General features: G+C 46.2%; 1 protein-coding gene across 2 annotated transcripts; it reads right to left on the bottom strand.

Moving 5' to 3' along the window:
* Window positions 1-2,611: 2,611 nt before the first annotated feature.
* On the bottom strand, window positions 2,612-17,749 carry Dyrk2 (dual specificity tyrosine phosphorylation regulated kinase 2). 2 transcript variants are annotated; one of them, XM_057757666.1, is made up of 3 exons: window positions 16,741-16,872; window positions 13,885-13,970; window positions 2,612-10,105 (listed from the first exon to the last, which is right to left on the bottom strand). In XM_057757666.1, exons 2-3 carry the CDS (start codon window positions 13,921-13,923, stop codon window positions 8,498-8,500), a joined length of 1,647 nt encoding a protein of 548 aa, XP_057613649.1. In that variant the 5' UTR covers window positions 13,924-13,970; window positions 16,741-16,872; the 3' UTR covers window positions 2,612-8,497. The 2 variants fall into 2 exon arrangements, with proteins under 2 accessions (XP_057613649.1, XP_057613648.1); XM_057757665.1 differs by lacking the exon at window positions 13,885-13,970 and adding an exon at window positions 17,316-17,749 and having other exon boundaries at window positions 2,613-10,105; window positions 16,741-16,889.
* Window positions 17,750-18,504: the final 755 nt, after the last annotated feature.

Here is an 18,504-nt window from a genome sequence, read left to right as displayed (position 1 = left end):
AGGCCCCATCAAATCCTCAAGGCCAGCAACCTACTTCTTTATTTTGTTATTATTGTTTTGGTAAACCAAACACACCATGTAAAACTATCGTGTTCCATCCTTAAAGTTTCTTTATTAAACCTTATCTGAGGTTTCTCTTTCCATGGTTAGTTACTTGATGTCAATTACAGGCTGGGAATATTAAATAGAAAGTTTCGGAAATAAATTATTAATAGATTTCAGGCTATACATCCCTCTGAGTAGTAGGAGACCTCATACTGCCTCACCTAGGACATGTTACATCTGTTATGTCCAAGGCATGCATGCTCCACACATCAGATGTACTGCATATGTAGCCACCTCGGTTATTAAATCAGTTCTCACAGACTCACAAAGCTGGTGTTCAAGTAACCTTTATTTTTGTAATCATGGCCTCAAATGATAAAGGGGCAGATCCTGATCATTTTATCACTGCATATTGTTCTAATTCATTATTGACTATTAGCCATCTCTTTCCAAACCTAATTTATAAATTAAACTTTATTGCAGGTCTGTGAAGAAGTCTGTATGTACAGGGTTCAGTATTACCAACAGCTTCAGATATCCAGGGAGCATGGATTCTGAATGGAAGGGACGGCTATTAAATTCCCTCCCTAGAATGCTTAACTTCTGTACAAGAGAGGAGGGGTGCAAGAAGTGACCTAACCAGGGGGATTATGTTTGCTTGTTGGAGCCTTTACATCCTCGCCTTCTGCCTGTGTGTGTGTGTATGTGTGTGTGTTAAAGAATCTCTTAAATCCAAAAGTTCCTCAATTTTTTTTCAATGTATCAGTAAGTGGAATTTTACTCCAAGGCTTCAAGTCTTTAGCAAACTATAGTTCACCTGTACTTCACAGTTTAACCAAACACATTAATCTCCAATTCTCTCTGAACAAATACAGCATTCCATTTCCCTTTGATTCTATGAAGCAAACCTGAAACAGCGACAGATACTGTGCACACACCAATACCTGCTATTTCTATTTTCATAGTCCTCATGCCCACGTCTCTTCAAATATCCCAACCCCCAGCATTCCTTATCAGTCCTTTCAAGGCCTTTACTTCCTCCACTCTTCCCTCTATCAGTCTCCACAGCCCAGGAGAGCCAATTTGCTTGGGGCATCTTTTTTTTTTTTTCTCCTTAAAAAAAAAAAAAACCCTTGGTCACTTCCTTGTGCCCAAGATAAAGGATGCTTGCCCTGGTCTGACACACAACCAGTCCAGCTTCTCTGCACAAGTTTCTCGTTCTCTGGGCTCCCTCCACAGGGACTCTCCTCCAGCGGTTCCATCAGCTCCATCTAACAACCCTGTTCTTGCTTCCCCCGAAAAGGCTGTTTCCTACAGAAGCCACACTCATGACCTACACAACACAACACAGCACAACCATTCTGCCATAGTACACAGTCACTGCCACACACGTTCTCTTCTCCTTTCAATAAATTTGTAATTCTTAACCGGGTGGTGGTAATGCACACCTTCAATCCCCCCACTCGGGAGGCAGAGTCAGGTGGATCTCTCTGAATTCGAGGCCAGTCTGGTCTACAGAGCAAGTACCAGAACAGGCTCCAAAGCTACAGAGAAACCCTGTCTCGAGAAACAAACAAACAAACAAACAAACAGTAACTCTTTGTTCATGCCATTATTTATGTCAGGCTTGCCTTGGCAACCGGTCTAACAGCTCCCTGAAGACAGGGCCCGTGTCTATTTTGTTAGATACTTTACATTTCTAGTGCCTGTGACCCAGCTTCACGCGTAGACACTTGGGAAGTGTTTGGCAAGTGAATGCAGTCTGCAGCAGATGTTAAAACAATTCTATGGAGTCAATGTCTTTCTTTTTAAATATAAGCATACTCGGGCCAAAGGTCCGATGATTTTAATTCTAGGGAAAGGAGAAACTAGAGCCCTGCCTTTCAGAGAAAAGAATGACAAGTTAGTCCCAATTTATTCATATGCTTATTTACTATGTCCAGATTAATCGGACTGTAATCAGACACATACTGTTCCCCCTAAACAACTAAGAACTCAGAATGTTTATTAAATGATCTTTTCACGGGCCTCAGTTTTATAAAAAAATACTTCATTTTAACTAAGGAAGAAATGGACTTGATATTTAAATCTTCTCAAATGTAGGCGGTAAATACCTGTTATAGAACGCAAGGAAAGACACAATCTTTTAGTTTGTAAAAACTGATTTATTTACAATTTGGTATTTTAAAATTGTATCTGAGATGTCTATGTTTATATATTTCCCTGGAAAGCATTCTAGATTTGCTTAAATATGGAGGCAAAGGGTCAAGAACCTGAGTAAATCTAAATTTAAGAGATTTATCTGCTGCTACAGTCAGTGAAAGTTTTTAATTCCCTGAGAATTAACGTGTCAAAAATATTTTCATACACTCAAATGTAAGAGAAAACCATTTTTAAGAACACAGGAATAAAGAGCAGAGCTACAATCCCTTCCCACAAGGCCACACACTTCACAAACTGTGAGTGTGTGCGGTTGCACCTGAATTTACATGTGCGCCTAAAGAGACTAAAATGTTCTAGTCCTTTTTTTTTTTTTTTTTTTTTGTGGTTTCTCAATTGAAAAGATATTCTTGGAAACTGATAGCTAGTAAAAATCACTTTCTTCTTTCTAAGCTTCTTCGCTCTAGAACGATTTCTGTTTTTACACAGTCCCTTTGGCATCAGCCACTTCATTCAGAATTGGGGATAATTATAGCCCAAAGGAATGTATAAGGATGAAGGATGCCCATTTGACACTGGGATCTGCGAGAGCATTTTCTCTCCTTTGGAGGGAACAATGCCCCTATGCTCTGCCAAACCAAATGCAATTACAATACATCTCTTCATGTCCTTATTATAATCAGTTAACACTCCAGAGAGTCACCATTCATTCTTGAAGTACTTCCTACACTTCCTTGAGATGCAAGAAAATGGCAATTCCTGTCTCCGTCACAGTTCCTAAGGAGGAGATCACAACCAATATGTTAAGTCAAAGTGAAACCACATAAACTAATCACTTTGCATGAAGATACAATTTTCTCATATACACCCAACACAGTAGTCAAATTTTCTTTTGGGAGGGACTTATATACCACCAGGGAGAAGTGTTTATTTGCATAAAGTCTGAAGAAAAAGCAGTGTAATTACATCTTAAAACAAACAAACAAAATGAAATAAAACCATAAAAACCCATGCTTTGGGGTCCCTTCCAAAGCCCTTTTCAAAACACAAAGGTAATCAAAGTCTCTCACTTCTTGAAAAGGCCCAAACTTATGCTAACAGGGAGTGTTCTCGAAGGCTGTTTGGAAAATAGTGTTGAAGTCCTTCATTTCTGAATACTTCTTTTTTGTAGTTACTGATTCCAAAAGGTAAGAAATTTTAGGGACTCAAACAGAATATTGCATTAATCAGCTTAGGAATTTAGAAAGATTTGATGAAACCGATCTTTCCCGGGTCAGACACGGGCACTATGGAGCTGCCTCGGCTTTCGTAGACATCAGGCTCATCGCTTAGACATTTACGTTTTGTTTTGTTCTTGGAGGGACAGTTATTCTTCTGTTTGCTGTATGTGTGTGCACTGGATGTGAACTCTGAGCAAATATGAAAACCTCCTCACTGTGTATGAAGACAAAAGCTGGGCTTAGGAATCTCATGTGCCCTTCTTTCAGTGACTCCCACTTACTATGGGTAAGATATAGGAAACCTCCTTCAGCAGGAGAGGCATAAACAGAATGTGAGATAGCCCTTGCCATGAGGGAAACTTCTGTATACGATGTCCCAGCAATAACCTGACACATTACATACAGTATGTCTAACATAGTGTTTGCTGCCTTCGGTAAGTAAGCTCTGAGCTTGACTCGTCTAGAGTTAGTTGCTGCAGAAGAGCCTTGTTTCCTGACCCAGTCATGGCAGGAGCCACCAAAACTCCAAAATGTAAAAAACCAAAAAGAACACCACAGATAAAAAACAGTGAAAGCATGCACACTGGAAGGCCCTGGGTAGACCCAAGAGCATCTTGGGATAACCGACCAGAACTGTACACTGGACAAAATGAAGACTCCTGGGGAAGAGCTGACAGCAAGCTCAAAAGAGAAAAAGACTTGAGGCTCTGGCAAGCATAGAATGTGACAGATACTACATAAAGAAAAACAAACACAAAATTACGACAGATAAGCAGAATGTCTTGAGAGCTCAGATTTAGCAGAAGTTTTTTTCCTAAAACCGCATTTGAAAAAAACTCAGGATTTGCATATTTATAATGAAGAAATAAGTCACAGTTGGCGAACGAAGGAGCAGAATGGACCGTTTCACCATCTCGAGCCATCTGACAGTCCAAGGTCCCTCCAGGTTTCACCAACCAGGGGCGATCATACCAGAAATAGATGAGGAGTTAAATTAGTTAGAAAAGGGGAGGAAAAAAGTTAAGGTAGGACATTAAAATTTTATTCTGAAATTATCTCTGGCCACAACAATAAAATTTAACAAATATTCACTAAACAGTCTTACCCCATCATCAGCTGTACAATACATACAGTATCATAGAACTGGCCACTAGGATTCCAACCCACTAGAACACTTTCCATGTCAAGTGGCGACAGCAGCATCTCACAGAAGTTTGTACATACATATATACACAGTCCACATTCAACCATTTTCACATATTTTCAGTACACACAGTTGCAGCATGATTACAGTCACGTGTCTAAGTTGTTGCTCGATAAAAACCCAAGCCACTGCCTAGACATAACTGTACCAGTTGAGCTGAGTATAATTACAATGAATTCAATGTGTGTCCACAGCAGAGATGCACAAGCCCCTAAAAACAGAGTCCACAAATACTTTTGCTTCTAAATGCTACCACAGCATTGTGTTGGGCAATATTAAAACCTTCACCAGCCAAATCAGTTGGTTTGTATTTTAAAAATCTTCTGCTTACCAGAAATAGTCTTGATGAAAAAAATTACAAAAATGAATGTTCTCTTTAAAATAATTCATGCTTTTTAAGATTCCAATATGGCCCAATGCTACCGATGCCTAAAGTGTTTTTAACATTCTGATGGGGCCACTTGACATGACTCCACACCACCCAGTAAGTTTAAAAGTGGCTTAAGTGCCTTGCACCCAAATTGTAAAAATCCCTGGCCATCCTCACTAGAGCCAGGCACATAAAAAAAGGAATGCACTTTGGTTCATACCAAATGCCCTGGGATTAATCACACTATAAAATAAATGGTTTGAGGTAAATTTTTACAAATACAGTTGATTTTTGTCTAGTGTTAGCATAACAAAAAAATATCATTTAAAAAATCAGTCTGATGTTCAGATACAACAAAGACCATCTTTAACCCTTTAAACACAGGGATTCCTGATGTAACTAACCGATGGTTATCTTGCTCAGCGCCCAAGGACGATTCACGCCTTATGGTTTCTATTAAGGCCTATAAATCTAGATATTTAAGACAGATGTTATCTTTGCAGAGGTGGCTTCCATCATTACTACCTCTAGTTCAAAGAGTTAAAGAGGCCAAAAGATGCATGCCCTACAACATGGCATTCAGAACAAAAGGCACATCGTTAACACTAAGGGCACAATTTCTCCTGTAAGATGTTAATCTACACTGTCTTGCATCACTCAGTGTCCCACTGTTGTGCTAAGAACTCTGGTAGTGCAAGAAACGGAGCCAAATGAGACTGCGACCAAAGACAAGACGACACTGTGCTATTCCTAAATCCGAAAACAGCTCAGACATCCCTAGACAATGGTAACCTGTGAGACCAAGGACCGTTTCCAAGCCGACTCCTAGAAGCCTATCAGAGCCCTTTATTTAGGTTTTAAGATCACGAAGAGGCAACAGTTTCATTTTAGACACAATAATTAAATAGGATTCTCTCAAAGCAGCTGTATCAGTAAATGTTGAAACATGGCGGCTTTCGTGAATAAAAGAAATTTCATGTGGTTGGGGGAAGAAAGAAAGAAAGAGAGAGAGAGAGAGAGAGAGAGAGAGAGAGAGAGGAAAAGCCCCATAGCACATCATAGTTTGGCTTCAAAGTTTCCGGTTGCATTTGTGGATAAAGCTCATCACAAATGTTCTGCTGGCATCAGAAGGACCAGTTTTGTGTGGTGGGGGAAAAGACAAGCAATTTTAATCCACGTCTAAACTGCTGCGAGTGTAGCTGTGTTATCGGGGAGTTGGTAGCAGCAGGCTCAGGCTCAAACTAGGTGGGAGTGGGAGCAAAACAGGAGCCTTGGGAAGGGAGAGCAGCTTTTGTAGATTTTAAATTTATTTTAGTGACCTGAAGACACTGACCATCACTAAGAGACTCATCGTTTTCCAAAAGTCCCCAGACCAAATCCTCTATTTCTCATGCCTTTCAGCCAATGTTTTAAAAATAAATATACAAAATTTTAAGTCCTATAAGCCACTGATTGGGGGTCCTGTCACATGAGCATCATCTAAAATGTAACTTACTGACATAGTATTGCACTTCACAGATTACACAGAAATGTGTAGAGTATGCTAAAGAATCCAACTAGGGAAACAAGCTATCATTGCTAAGTACAGAAGGGACAAATTAATCTATCAATGGCATCCTTAAATAGTAAAGCAAACAGCGATATCGCTAACTTATTAATAGCTAATCTTATTACTGATTTTTGGCAAATACTTGAAATAATTCCTGAGCGTAGTTTTCCACCATCAACTGGCAAAGCCTCAAGATAAGAAAAATGTTTTATTCAAAATGACTTTCTGTTTGTTTGTGGGTTTTTTTTTTTTTTGGTTTTTTTGTTTTGTTTTGTTTTTTGTTTTTGCTTTTGATTTTTTTTTTAAATAAGAGAAAACATAGAATTAAAAAAACAAACAAACAAAAAACAAAACTTAACCGGAAACTTTCTTGGCCTCACTGGGGACCATGCTTTAAGTACTTGTAAATCGATTTACAGGCAATACAATAATATCTGTGCATATAAAAGATTATTTATCCTAATTTTTACTATCCAAAACCTACTGTCCAAACAGGCAGAAATCTTTCTCTATTAAATTGCACATACTAAAAAAATTCTTTTCACGTGCCTTGAAATTGATATATATCACTGTTCATCCTTTAGTGATAAAATACTGAAATTTTCACTGTGAAAATAATTATTATTCAGAGAAGAAAATATTCTTTTACCTAACTCTCAGTTACTCTTTCAGGTAAAGTGTCATCCCCACAAAAACACTCAGTGCAATTCAAAAAGAAAGTAAGTAAACAGAGGGATGCAGTTTCCATGGCTCTTCTAACAAATCAAAGAATAAGTCAAACCATTTAACTCGAGATTGAATTTCTCTTCCCTTCAATGTGTTGTTAAAACTGGCCCAACTGAATGGCCAGTGACTTCTCTTTGCCAAGAGGATTTTCAACCCTTTTGCTTTCTAAGGAGAGTTGATGTTTTCCCAGGCTGAGGGAACCTCAGCGACGCCTACAGTGTGAACTCACTCCAGCCGGCTAAACCTTCTTTGGAACTATGGAAATTCCCCTTAGGTAGCTAGGCCGATGTTCTTTTGGAAACTGAGGCATGAAACTCTGGACATAATAGCAGCTGAAATGGCTCTCTGCATTAACAGTCCGGGAGAGATAGCTGGAGGAAAAGGACGCACTAAATGCAAGCGACAGATGTGTGGAAAAAAGAGGAACAGAGACAAGAGAAAGGGAAACAGGGAACAGTGGGGAAATGTCCTAAAATTAGGTGAAAAACCAATTCCAAAGCCAGGCGGCTTCCTCATTATGACAGCTTGCCATCTTCCCAGAGCCTTGGGAGGAATTCACACATCTCAATTTCTACTTAGCCACTAAACGTTGCCTGGTGGCTGCAGAACATCAGAATGTTAAGTGGGCAGTTGAAACCTGGGCAATCTAGTTTGTAATCGTTTGAATACACCATAAGAAAAAAAGACAATCTCTAAAGTGCAGCTTTTCCTAGAGATTTTCACACTGACCCTTCTTCTTCCACTTCCGCTCTGACCCAGGTTAATTTACAGAATTTGGAAGCAGGGTGTGCAGCTCCTGTGTTAACCCGGAGCATGGAGAGAGAAGGAGGGCCCCTGGGGGCCACCTCCCTTGGGAGCATAAAGGACGAACCATGAAAACATCGTGAATGTGTTTGACCAATCTGTAAATGTGTGGCAGTCATGAAGAAAACCAATGGCCTGCCACTGATATGATGACCACTCAGCCACACGAAATACAGTAAGGCTCATCTTACTTTTAGAACACAAGGAAGGGGAAACAGTTTGAGAAAGTATAAAAACTTAAAGCATTGTCCCCATGTATTTTATAAAAACAAAACAAACTGTCTTACATCAAGTGCTGAAAAGATACAAATGAGTCGAGTTTTTTGAGCAAATAAAAACAGGTCTGAGCTACACTTTTCAACCCAATAAGGCTCAGCTATAACGCATTTTTCAGCTTGCCAGCATTAGGGGACTGGAGCTCAGCTAACGAGTTTTGGCAACACTGTCCTCTGCTGAATATTCCCATTGGCATCTGTCATCTGTGCCAAATTAGTCCTCAGCTTGGAAGCTGAGCTGGAAGGTGGAGGTAACTTGGAAATCGACGTGATAGCACCAGTGCTGTCCGTGACCCTCTTCACCGCCGTCTTCTCCCCTGTCGGAGGCTTTGGCAAGCGCCTCCTGAGCCAGGGGTGCCGCAGAGCCTGGCCCGGGGTCATGCGGACTGCGGGATCCCACTCCAAACACTGTTTTAAGAAGTCAAGGAAAAGAGGATCATCGCATCCCTTCAGTGCGTTCCCCCACTCTCTGCTCTCTGGCGGACCCCTCAGTTTCCCTCTCCGGGAACGGCCTCCATTGAGGACCACGGAGCCATCTGAAAGAGTCGTGACAGTGCAGTAGCGGGGATAACCCTTGGAGCTCACGAAATTCTTGGCTCGTTTGGAAGCATCCAGGAGTTTCTGGGAGGGCATGCCCAAAAGTTCAATCATACAAGCTAGCTGGTCCCCTTCATCCTCCCCAGGCAAGAGGGGGTAACCCGTCAGGAGTTCCGCAAGGATGCAACCCAGGCTCCACATATCAATGGGCATGCCATACCTGGCTCCAAGGATCACTTCCGGAGCCCGGTAAAAGCGCGACTGGATGTACGTGTAAACACGCTGGTGCTCATAACAACTGGAGCCAAAGTCAATCACCTTAATACTGCTTCTACCCTGCTGCTTTAACAAAATGTTCTCGGGCTTAAGGTCACAGTGGATTATTCTGTTTTTGTGCAGCGCATCCAAGCATTGCAGAATCGAGTGAGCAAACTTGCGCACCAGAGGCAGGCTGAAGCCCTGGAACTTATTCTTCTTGATGAGCTCGTAGAGGTTCATGCTCAGCAACTCAAACGTCATGCAGATGTGGTTGCGGAAAGTAAAATTTTCCAGCATGTGGATGACGTTCATGGTGTTGTCCTTATCCTGTTTCCGTAGGTGCTCCAGGATGCGGATCTCCTCCGCCGCCTGCCGGTGGAAGCGCTTCTCGTTGCGCACCATCTTCAGGGCCACATGCTGGTGGACTTTGTGGTCATAGGCCTTGACCACCTGCCCAAAGCTCCCCTTCCCAATGACCTTGAGGACCTCGTACCTGTAAGCCACATGATCATGGGGCACCTGCACATATGATCCCTGGTCATCATCATAACCACCGTTGTTGGGTCCACCTGTCATGCCTTGGCGCTTCTTAGCATTTGGACCCAAGAAATATATTTCAGGGTAGCTAAAGATCTCATGGTGTTCAAAGGCCGTGAGTTTTTGCATGTATTGCTTCATCGCTTGTTCGGGCGTCATGGGGGTGGCTTTCACCTTCCCCATGCTTTCCATGGACTTCAGAGAGGTGGAACTCCCCTGCCGTCTGTGAATGCCGTCCAGCTGCCGCTCTGGCACCACAGGCAAGCCTGTCTTGCCCACTGTCGTAAGCCCATTTGGCTGTGTTGTAAGCACTGTCCTTTTGTTACTGTTATCCTCAAACAGCTGCTGAACCTGGATCTGCCCGTGGCTGTGGCTGCTGATGTGGAGGTGGTCATTCATGGTGTGCCTTCCGCCGCCAATCTGGAATTCAGACGAGAGGCATCAACAAAATGGAAGGGGCCCTTCTCTCCAAACGTAATTTTTGAAATCTGTCCTCATTACCTGACTCCCAATTGGGCATGAACCCACAGCCACAATCAGTTTTACTACTACATGGGAAGTGCTGTGTACCCAAGAGGTGCCGTGCACACACCAGCAGAGAGAATGAATGGGACGTTTACGGGCAAGACAGTGAAGGAGAAGGAGGACAGCAGAATGGGCAGGGTTAGGAAACACAACACAGACAGCTCTAGAAATGCAACAGGTACACAGCCTGGCGGCAGGGATCAGGCCTTCCTGGTTACCATTCTGCACCTAGCGTTTAACAGGCAGCCTGGCACGTGGCAGGTGTTTTAAGACAGATCTGATCTGGAAATGAAGCAGGTGAGGCACAAACAAGTGTCATCCGCACTGTGGCCCACACCCGGGTCACGGGACCTCCCACGTTTCATGAGGCACTCTATTTATACAAAGACGGGGAAGCACCTTTGTCCAGCACTCCCTCACGTATGCAGACATCCTCCAGAAGCTCTGTATTTCCTTATTCCCTGGAAGGTCTAATTAACCTGGGAACACACACGGTAACCAACAAAATATGCCTCTATTCAGAGTCTCACGTGGACACGTGTGCCTAGTTCCTGTGCAAGCCTCAAGTTTCTGGGTGTCACCGACTTTAATCAGTTAAGGCCATTCTGCCCAACAAGCTGAGCAACTTCCATTCAGTTTGGGCCTCTGGTCCACAGCTCAGTATCCGCACATGTATTTCTATCTCTACAGTCTGCTGAGACACTCAGCTTCTCAATAAGGAATAACATGATGTTAATTCTTCACCTCAACAGGATCCAGAATGCCACAAAAGGCACACCTCTGAGCACGGCCCCTACAGAGTTTCTAGCCTGGGGAAGCTGGGGTGGGAAGATCCAGCCTGTATTTGGTGGTCTGGGGTCCCAGACTGAAGAAACAAAGTGAGCCAAGCACCAGTGTTCCCCTCCCTGGGCTTCCTCCCTACGGAGGCAATGTGATCCCTAAGCTACCCTGCTCACTGCGATGACAGTGTAGCCCTTCTTAAATTGTCAGCCAAAATACACTCTTCCTCCTTTAAGTTGGCTCACGACAAGTATTTGCTCAGAGCAAGGGAAACAGTAACCAATACAAATACAAACTGGCAATTTCTATTTCTGGCACACATGCCATCCCAGAATAGTCCTGTCTAAACAAAACTGACAGGGCAAAGGCAGAGCCCCCATTCTCCCACTCTGCATCGGCTTGGGATTTCCTTCAAGCAGTCTTCTGGGGAAATTTTTCCTTGAGGTCTCAAAGAAATGGCTTGTCATCATAATCCACCTCACTCCTTCAACCAGTATTAATAAGGAGTAGCTCCAAAGTGGCTGAACTCTGCCCACTGGGATTGACAGTAAGAGGAGTCCTTTTCATCCCTGTTAAGTCCCCTCTTTGGGGGATTCACACTCCTGAAAGGAAGAAGCACTGGAGAGCAGCGTAGCGAGTCAAGAAATGCTTTGGGAACACCTGGATTCTAAAATGAGATTTCAAACCTTCCTTTCTAGCAGATGATGATGTTCACCTTTTTTTTTTTTTTTAACTGAAAAGCAGCAAGCATTATGGCCATTTATGGAGGAGGCTCTGCTCACTTCTAAAACAGAAAGAGGCCAGTTCCTGGGCTGATTATGATATCGCAGGATCAAAAATTTTATTTTCAGAGAGACTTCTAGCAGATTTCTCTTACTGAATGCAAAGATGATACGTCCACGTAAGATGACTTCATATTCCACTAAGGTAGTTGGCATCTTTTCCTACCTCAAAAGCAAGGCGGTTCGTCAAAACCATTAGAAAAGCCTTGAGCATACATAAGCACACGAACTTGCTTATTCCTCTCTCCCTCTCTCCTTCCTCCCCTTCTCTCTGTCCTTTCCTTCCCTTTCCCATATTTTTAAGATGCCAGTTAGGCAAGAACTTGCTAGCAAAAGCTAGCTCTGGGAAAAGAAAAAAAAATCAATGTTTACAGACACATATACATGCACGCACGCACGCACGCACGCACGCACACCGCCCACCTCTCAAGAGCTAGGTGGTTAAGCGCTCCACTGGGCCCTCATTTATCCACTGTTTTTCTTCCAAAGCCTCATTCACTCCACGCTCGCTTTTCCTCTGTCACCTTTCATACACTAGCAATGAAAGGACTCCAGATTTGAACTCTCTCTCTTCAGGGTAAGATGGGGTAGAGGGGTACTTCAGAAGAGTAAACGTTACCCACATCTACACAACTCATGAAGCACATTTAGGATAAAAATCAACCCTGGGATTCCTAAAATGTTAGCACAATAAAACTTTTTGAGCATCAAGAATTTAGGATATTGCAATCCATTTTTGTATAAGGCCAAATATTACGTATTATGTCAAATATTTTAGTGACCAGAATGACAGACTTGCCCACCACCTCATATCCAACTGTCCAACTGTCTTCTCTTGGTCTCCTGTGGCAGTGGCAGCTATAACGGCTTACTGATAGGTGGGCCTAAGCTGCCACTCTCTTGGTTTTCCACTCCTACAATTTCCTGGTTGATCGTGCCCATAGCCAGGGTGGCGGGAGCACCCATTATTGGCTGCAGTCCCTCCTGTGTCCTCTTGCAGACTTGCCCGTCCATGCCTCCTGGACTCAAGCCCCACTGCCCAAATGCCAATGAGTTTCCACTCCCACAGGCCACTCGAACAAACTCAAAGCTTTTCTTTATGAAGGCAAATGTTTTCTTGCTATCATAATCCTCAACTTAAAAAAAAAAAAAAGGAAAGAAAGAAAAAAGAAAACCTCCTCTTTGCAAATAATTGCTCTGGCTGAGTATCAGTGTATATACCTGGAGAACACTCAGTGTCTGCCCCTTCCCACACTATCATGAAGTCTCCTGTGCCCACTCACTTCTGCCCTTGCTATCGGTTACATTTCACCTTATACTGCTGGTTTTCCCTGTGACAACTTAGGCAGATATGCAGGCAAACTCAGACACAGACACACACGTGCACACACACACACAGACACACAGTAGCCTGAACTCCTCAAATCTTTCTCTACAGCACTTTCCTGAGTCAGCACTGCCCATCTGAGACTACTCTTGCTTGTGGCCCACAGCTACAGCCCACTACCCCAGATAATCCTGCTACTACGATGTCATGAGACCACATCTCACCATGTGTAGAAGAGCATTCCCCTAAGAGGAACAGGGCCAAACCCCCAGGACCCAGGGATATTTGCATGTTCACACTCCTCTTGTGGGTGAAATCAGTTTTATAAGAGCCCAGAGACTTTTCACACGGGAAACAAATCAGGCTCGGCCAGTCACTGTGTGACCTTGGGTAATTTACCTATCTCTCTGAAGTGCAGCATCCTTGTGTGCCTTGCCCCAGAAAGGTTCTGTGCTACCTCTACCAGGGAGAGTAGAGATGGTGTGTGTGTGTGTGTGTGTGCGTGTGTGTGTGCGTGCGTGTGTGTGTGTGAAGTGTTGGGCATAGTATTAGCAAGTGGCAGCTCCTACTACTACCCTTCTCTGATGCTGCTTCCGAGCCCCTTCCTTCCACTGTTCAGATGACAAGCTCCTACTCACTCTCAATGCCCAGAATCCACTAAACCCTCTTGCCACCTACAGTAACCTGTTTCATCATTAATGTGCTACAAAAAATTATGGGGTGGGGAGGGCGGTCACTTCTTTTTTTTTTTTTAAGTCCCCATTAACATAAACTCAGGTACATACACAGTAAGTACTGGCTATCTCCTGAATAGGTGCACGCATGCCAAGAAATGTCTCTTGAAGTCATTCTTCAGCCATAGTGTTTGCATCTTCAAAAGAAAACATGAAGTCAACACTGAGGGAGTTGGGAAATATCCCAAGAGGCTCAAGTCACAAGATCCTGCCAGGCCTCCAAGGCGAAGGATCGCTGGTTCAAAAGTACCCATAGCAGATATTTTGCAACACCCAAGAGTCTTACACATTCCAGGAGTTAAAAGATATTTACTTGCAGTTCCAGTTAAAAAGAGGATTGAGGGTCCCCAACAGTGCAGGACTCTGAAGTCACAAGCAAAATCAAATGCACAAAACCGATACATACTGGGAGGGGCACCCAGAAAAGCCAGATCTGCTAGAACCATATCAGAGCCTCAAGGACACTGCAAACCCTTCCCTCCCACTTCAGCATTTTGAGGTCAGAAACCCTGCACCGGGCCTATTTGCTAACGTAGTATATAACATGTCACATTTAAGAATACAAGCAGAAATGCGGGCACTGGTTTAAATACTCACAACTGGATGTGTTAAAGTGGAGAGTCCTCCAAACTACTCTTCTAATCATGAGATATTTTAGTACTGAAAATTCTGTATGAACAGAAGTCTAAGAAGTCTGTGGAGCTTTTTCTCTTGCAATACCAAAATGGCAAGAAACACATGCTTCCGTGTATGGTGACTTCTGGGTGGGTATTTTAAGACCTCCCAAAGTCATCTTAGAAATATTGGGGGTTGTTATGGAAATAACGATAAGGAGTTTAAAAAGAATCATTGATGAGTGATTTAAAGAATCAAAGTTATAAAAATATAGACCAGTACTTAGGAATTTATAGAAATGAAAAGATTTAAAAATATTTTGTTTTCTCCCACATACTGTTATTTAAAAAAAAACTAATGAGAAGGATACTTATTGGTTTTACTTTTAGGACAAATTGACCTAAACGAAATTACCACAGTATAAAAGTCACTCAAAAAGCAGAAAACAAACGACCACGGAAAATTCCAAAGCTCCTGACCCTGTCATGTGTTTGGAGGCCAAAATGAGGAAAATGCCATTTTTCAGTGAGTACCCTTTCTCTCCTCACTCCACAGCAGTTCTTTCCAATGCACATGTAAACATGTAAACACTCCTGAGAATGTGGACCGCATGGGAATAGAAGTCTGCAAAGGCTCTAGGATTTACAATAAAGCTCATACTGGTTTCCAGAACTAGCCCCAAGGAGTGCATTACAGCTCAGTTAACCTGTGGAGTCTGCAGCCTCCTGACTGGCCTTGATCTGGGGAATCCGTATTGTTACACAAACCAACTCAAAACTAACAACATTGGAAACTCAAAGCCTCACTTTCAGAACCAAGCACAGTCAGATCAACTGAAACATACCCTTCAGTTAAAAACAGCCCAACACACACACAGGCCCCAGCAAAACACCAGCATTTCTCCAGGGAAATACCTTCCCATCTTCTCCTTTCTGGTGCTCCACAGGCTTCTTCTCCCATTTTAATACATATTTCAATTGCAAGGAAGTTCTGACCAGGGAAAGGTCACCCTTAAACAAAACTGGGAAAGATGAAAACCAAGTCATCCATTCCAGTTCACATCCATGTCACATGATCACATCAACACGCTGGGGGAGAAAAACCAACGGTGGTGGGTTCCTGATTAGGTGCCCCTATCACAATAACATCCTTCCTACCTGCGTGTAATGAATCCCCAGCCCCTAGGATAGACACACGGAGACAAACCAAATGAGAAAAGCAAAACGTCTTCTGTGAAATTGGTCTACTGCTCTTCCATGGCTCCAATGACAACTGAAGTCTTTCCTTCAAGTCTTCCATAACAAACAAGTTCAGTCACACACATGATCCCCAGAGATGCTCCCTGCAGGTCACAAATGGTGCTTTCAAGCAACTTTCACTTAGCAACAAAATCGTATGCCCTGCACGCAACCTCACACAGAACCAGCCTAGGGTGCTCGCACTCCCTAAGAGTCTTTGGGAAAGAGATCTTTGAAACCGTCACCTTCTCCAAGTGCACACCTCCTCTAGACTTGAGGTCACCATCCAAAGGCCATCGCTGGGCACTGAGAAAAGGTACATGCTGAAGTCGAATCCAGCTTGCCAGTCTCTGCAGCCACCGATCTCAGACTCAGCTCTCCTTCCCCACAGGGCCTCAGGGACCACAGCCCTTGTCAGGTGCCCTTCCCTTGCCACCTACAAGGCAAAGCTGGCCTTTTCCTTTTGAGTAATATCCATATAGAGAGTCCTGCAGAGGTGGGTTGTTTTGTTTTGACTACTGCTGTGGCTCTTATTTTTGTTAATGTTAATTACAATTTCTGCTGTGCTCAAACCTGTAGCTCTCATAAAACATGCTTACACACGCGGGGGACAATTGGCGGGTGCTCCCTGCTGGCTGGAACCAGGCCTCGGAGGCTCTTTGGGGGATCGATTTTCCGGGCAGAGTGGCCTAGCTGTCCCCTAACACATATGTTTCTATAAATATCCACTACCCCTGGGGTTGGGAGAAGATGTTTACCGGGTCGGGGGAAGGGAGCTCTGGAAAGCAGAGATGAAAAAAAGAGGGGGGGGAAAAGCCGCAAGGAGGAAGTTCCAAGGAAAAGGAGCTCTGGGGTGGGCGGGCTCCAGAGGGAAGCGAGGGGCCCACGCCACGAATCTCCTTTGTGGCATCAGCATCGGGCTCGCCCAAGTTGCATAGGGCGGCGTCGAGGACAGGCCCCTGCCAGGGGCGTGGACCACTCGGCCCTCTCTTCCCACAGTTAGGACCCCACAAGCCCAGGGTCTGCCTGCTGCCCTCCCGGAGCGGGGTCTCACCGTGTGGGCTGCGGTGGCAGCGTTGCTGGCCCGGAGAGGCGGCAGGGCGATGGGAGAGGGCGGGCCGGTCCCCACTCCGCTTCGGGGAGCCCCGGCGCCGATCCCCGGGGAAGCCTGAAGCTGACGAACGGCGGTGTCCCCTCCTCGGCCTGGGAGCCACGCGCGGGAGGAGACAAAAGAGGGTCAGGGTGGGGAGAAGAGAGACACCCAGACCCCTGCCCCCGCCCCGGTGGCCAGCGAGCACCCTCCTCCCAGGATAAGATGGCAGGAGACACCCGGCCCGGGAAATGCCGGCGGCGTGCGGGAAACGAGGGGGGTCGGGACGCTGCTCCCCGGCGCGCAGCCGCCAGCTGCAAAGTTAAGTTCGCGACCCGGCTGGGAGCAGCGCTGAGCCAGAGATCCGTGGCCCGCGTCGCCGGGCCGGGGGAGGGGAGGGTGGGCCACCGAGAGGGCGTAGCGACCGACCGGGCCGCGCTCCGGACGCCCCTTGCCCAACCTGCCGGATCCTGGGATCCCTGGAAACCCACGCGCACAGCCCGTGCCCAGCGTCGCCGACAGGGTCCGGGAGCTCTTACCGGTCGGGTAGGCGGCAGGAGCGGCGGCCGAAGGTTTCCTGGTTAACATGGCCGCGGGAGAGGAACGTGCATGGCAGGGCTGCCCTCGCCGCCGGTCCCGCCGCTACTCGCCGCCGCCGCCGCCGCCTCCTGGTCGCCCCTCACGCGGGTCCCCCGCGCCTTGTCGCCTCCTCGCGCCCGCTACAGCCAGACACACACAGTCCGCTGCATCCCCTCGGCCCGGGCCCGTCGCCGCGAGCCCCCCGCTCTCCTCCTCGCCGCCGCCGTCCCCCTCGTCCTCGGGCGGCTGCTGTACCCCCCGGCCCGTGCACATGCCTCGCCCTCCCCTGCCGCACCGCTGGCCTCCCCGATTCCCTCACATCGGGGCCGCGGGGAGCAGGCTGCGGCCGCTGGGACCCACTCACTCGGGAGCCTCCTCCCGGGCCCGCGCGCGTCCGCGCACACTCGCACACACGCTCGTACCCGCGGCTCGCTCCCGAGAAGGCCAGCCCCGCCCCCGACGAGGCCCCGCCCCGGACTCCCCCGGCCCCAGCCACACAGGCTCGCTGCCACCCCACCCCCACCCGCCACCCCGGGAGTCCCTCCCCCTCCGATCTTCCGCAGAGCCGCCCTCCGCTCCCAGGAAAACTGCGGCTCCGGCTCGCCCTCCGCCTCCCCTGCGGCCATCTGCCTGCTCCCCGGGTCCCCCGGGCCCCTGCGACGCCCCTCCCCTCACTACCGCGCAACCTACCGCGTCCAGCCTCCTCCCGAAATTGCTGCAGAGACCCCCTCCTTCTCCCATCACGCCCCTAAACACCTCTCCTAATGGCTGCTCCCAGACAATACTGTGCCCCCCCACCCCGCCGCCCCCGTCCCAGCGCCTCAGCCATCCCCTCTCCCCCATTTAATCATGGAGAGAACTTAGTTGTATAAGGGTCACCTCGGAAAGTCAGGCCCTGAGGAGGGACTGCGGCTGAGCCTGGTGACCCAAGCATGGACGAAGGAAGGGGCTGCCCTGCCACCTCCCGCTGGGCCACACAGGCCCTCCCTGATTTACTGACACCAAGTGACCGCTGCCCTCCAGTTGCTAGGACAAGGGGAGTCAGACGGGCGCCTGTGGACCGCAGCTGGGGTAGCAGTTGGCGATGGGTTGCTAGGCAAAAATAAACATCAGAAGACACCTCCCATTTCTTTACTACTAGCCTTTCCC

The sequence above is a fragment of the Chionomys nivalis genome, chromosome 25 (assembly GCF_950005125.1).
Source record: "Chionomys nivalis chromosome 25, mChiNiv1.1, whole genome shotgun sequence".
Taxonomy (NCBI): Eukaryota; Metazoa; Chordata; class Mammalia; order Rodentia; family Cricetidae; genus Chionomys; species Chionomys nivalis.
This window is presented reverse-complemented; position numbering and strand designations above follow the sequence as displayed.

Excerpts from the sequence above, each read along its gene's own strand:
- Dyrk2 (XM_057757665.1), bottom strand. The coding sequence starts at position 17,364 with ATGTTAACCAGGAAACCTTCGGCCGCCGCTCCTGCCGCCTACCCGACC. Across the intron at positions 16,890-17,315 it reads TCCTGCCGCCTACCCGACCG|GCCGAGGAGGGGACACCGCC; the intron begins GTAAGAGCTCCC and ends CGTGGCTCCCAG. Across the intron at positions 10,106-16,740 it reads CTGCCACCGCAGCCCACACG|ATTGGCGGCGGAAGGCACAC; the intron begins GTGAGACCCCGC and ends TCTGAATTCCAG.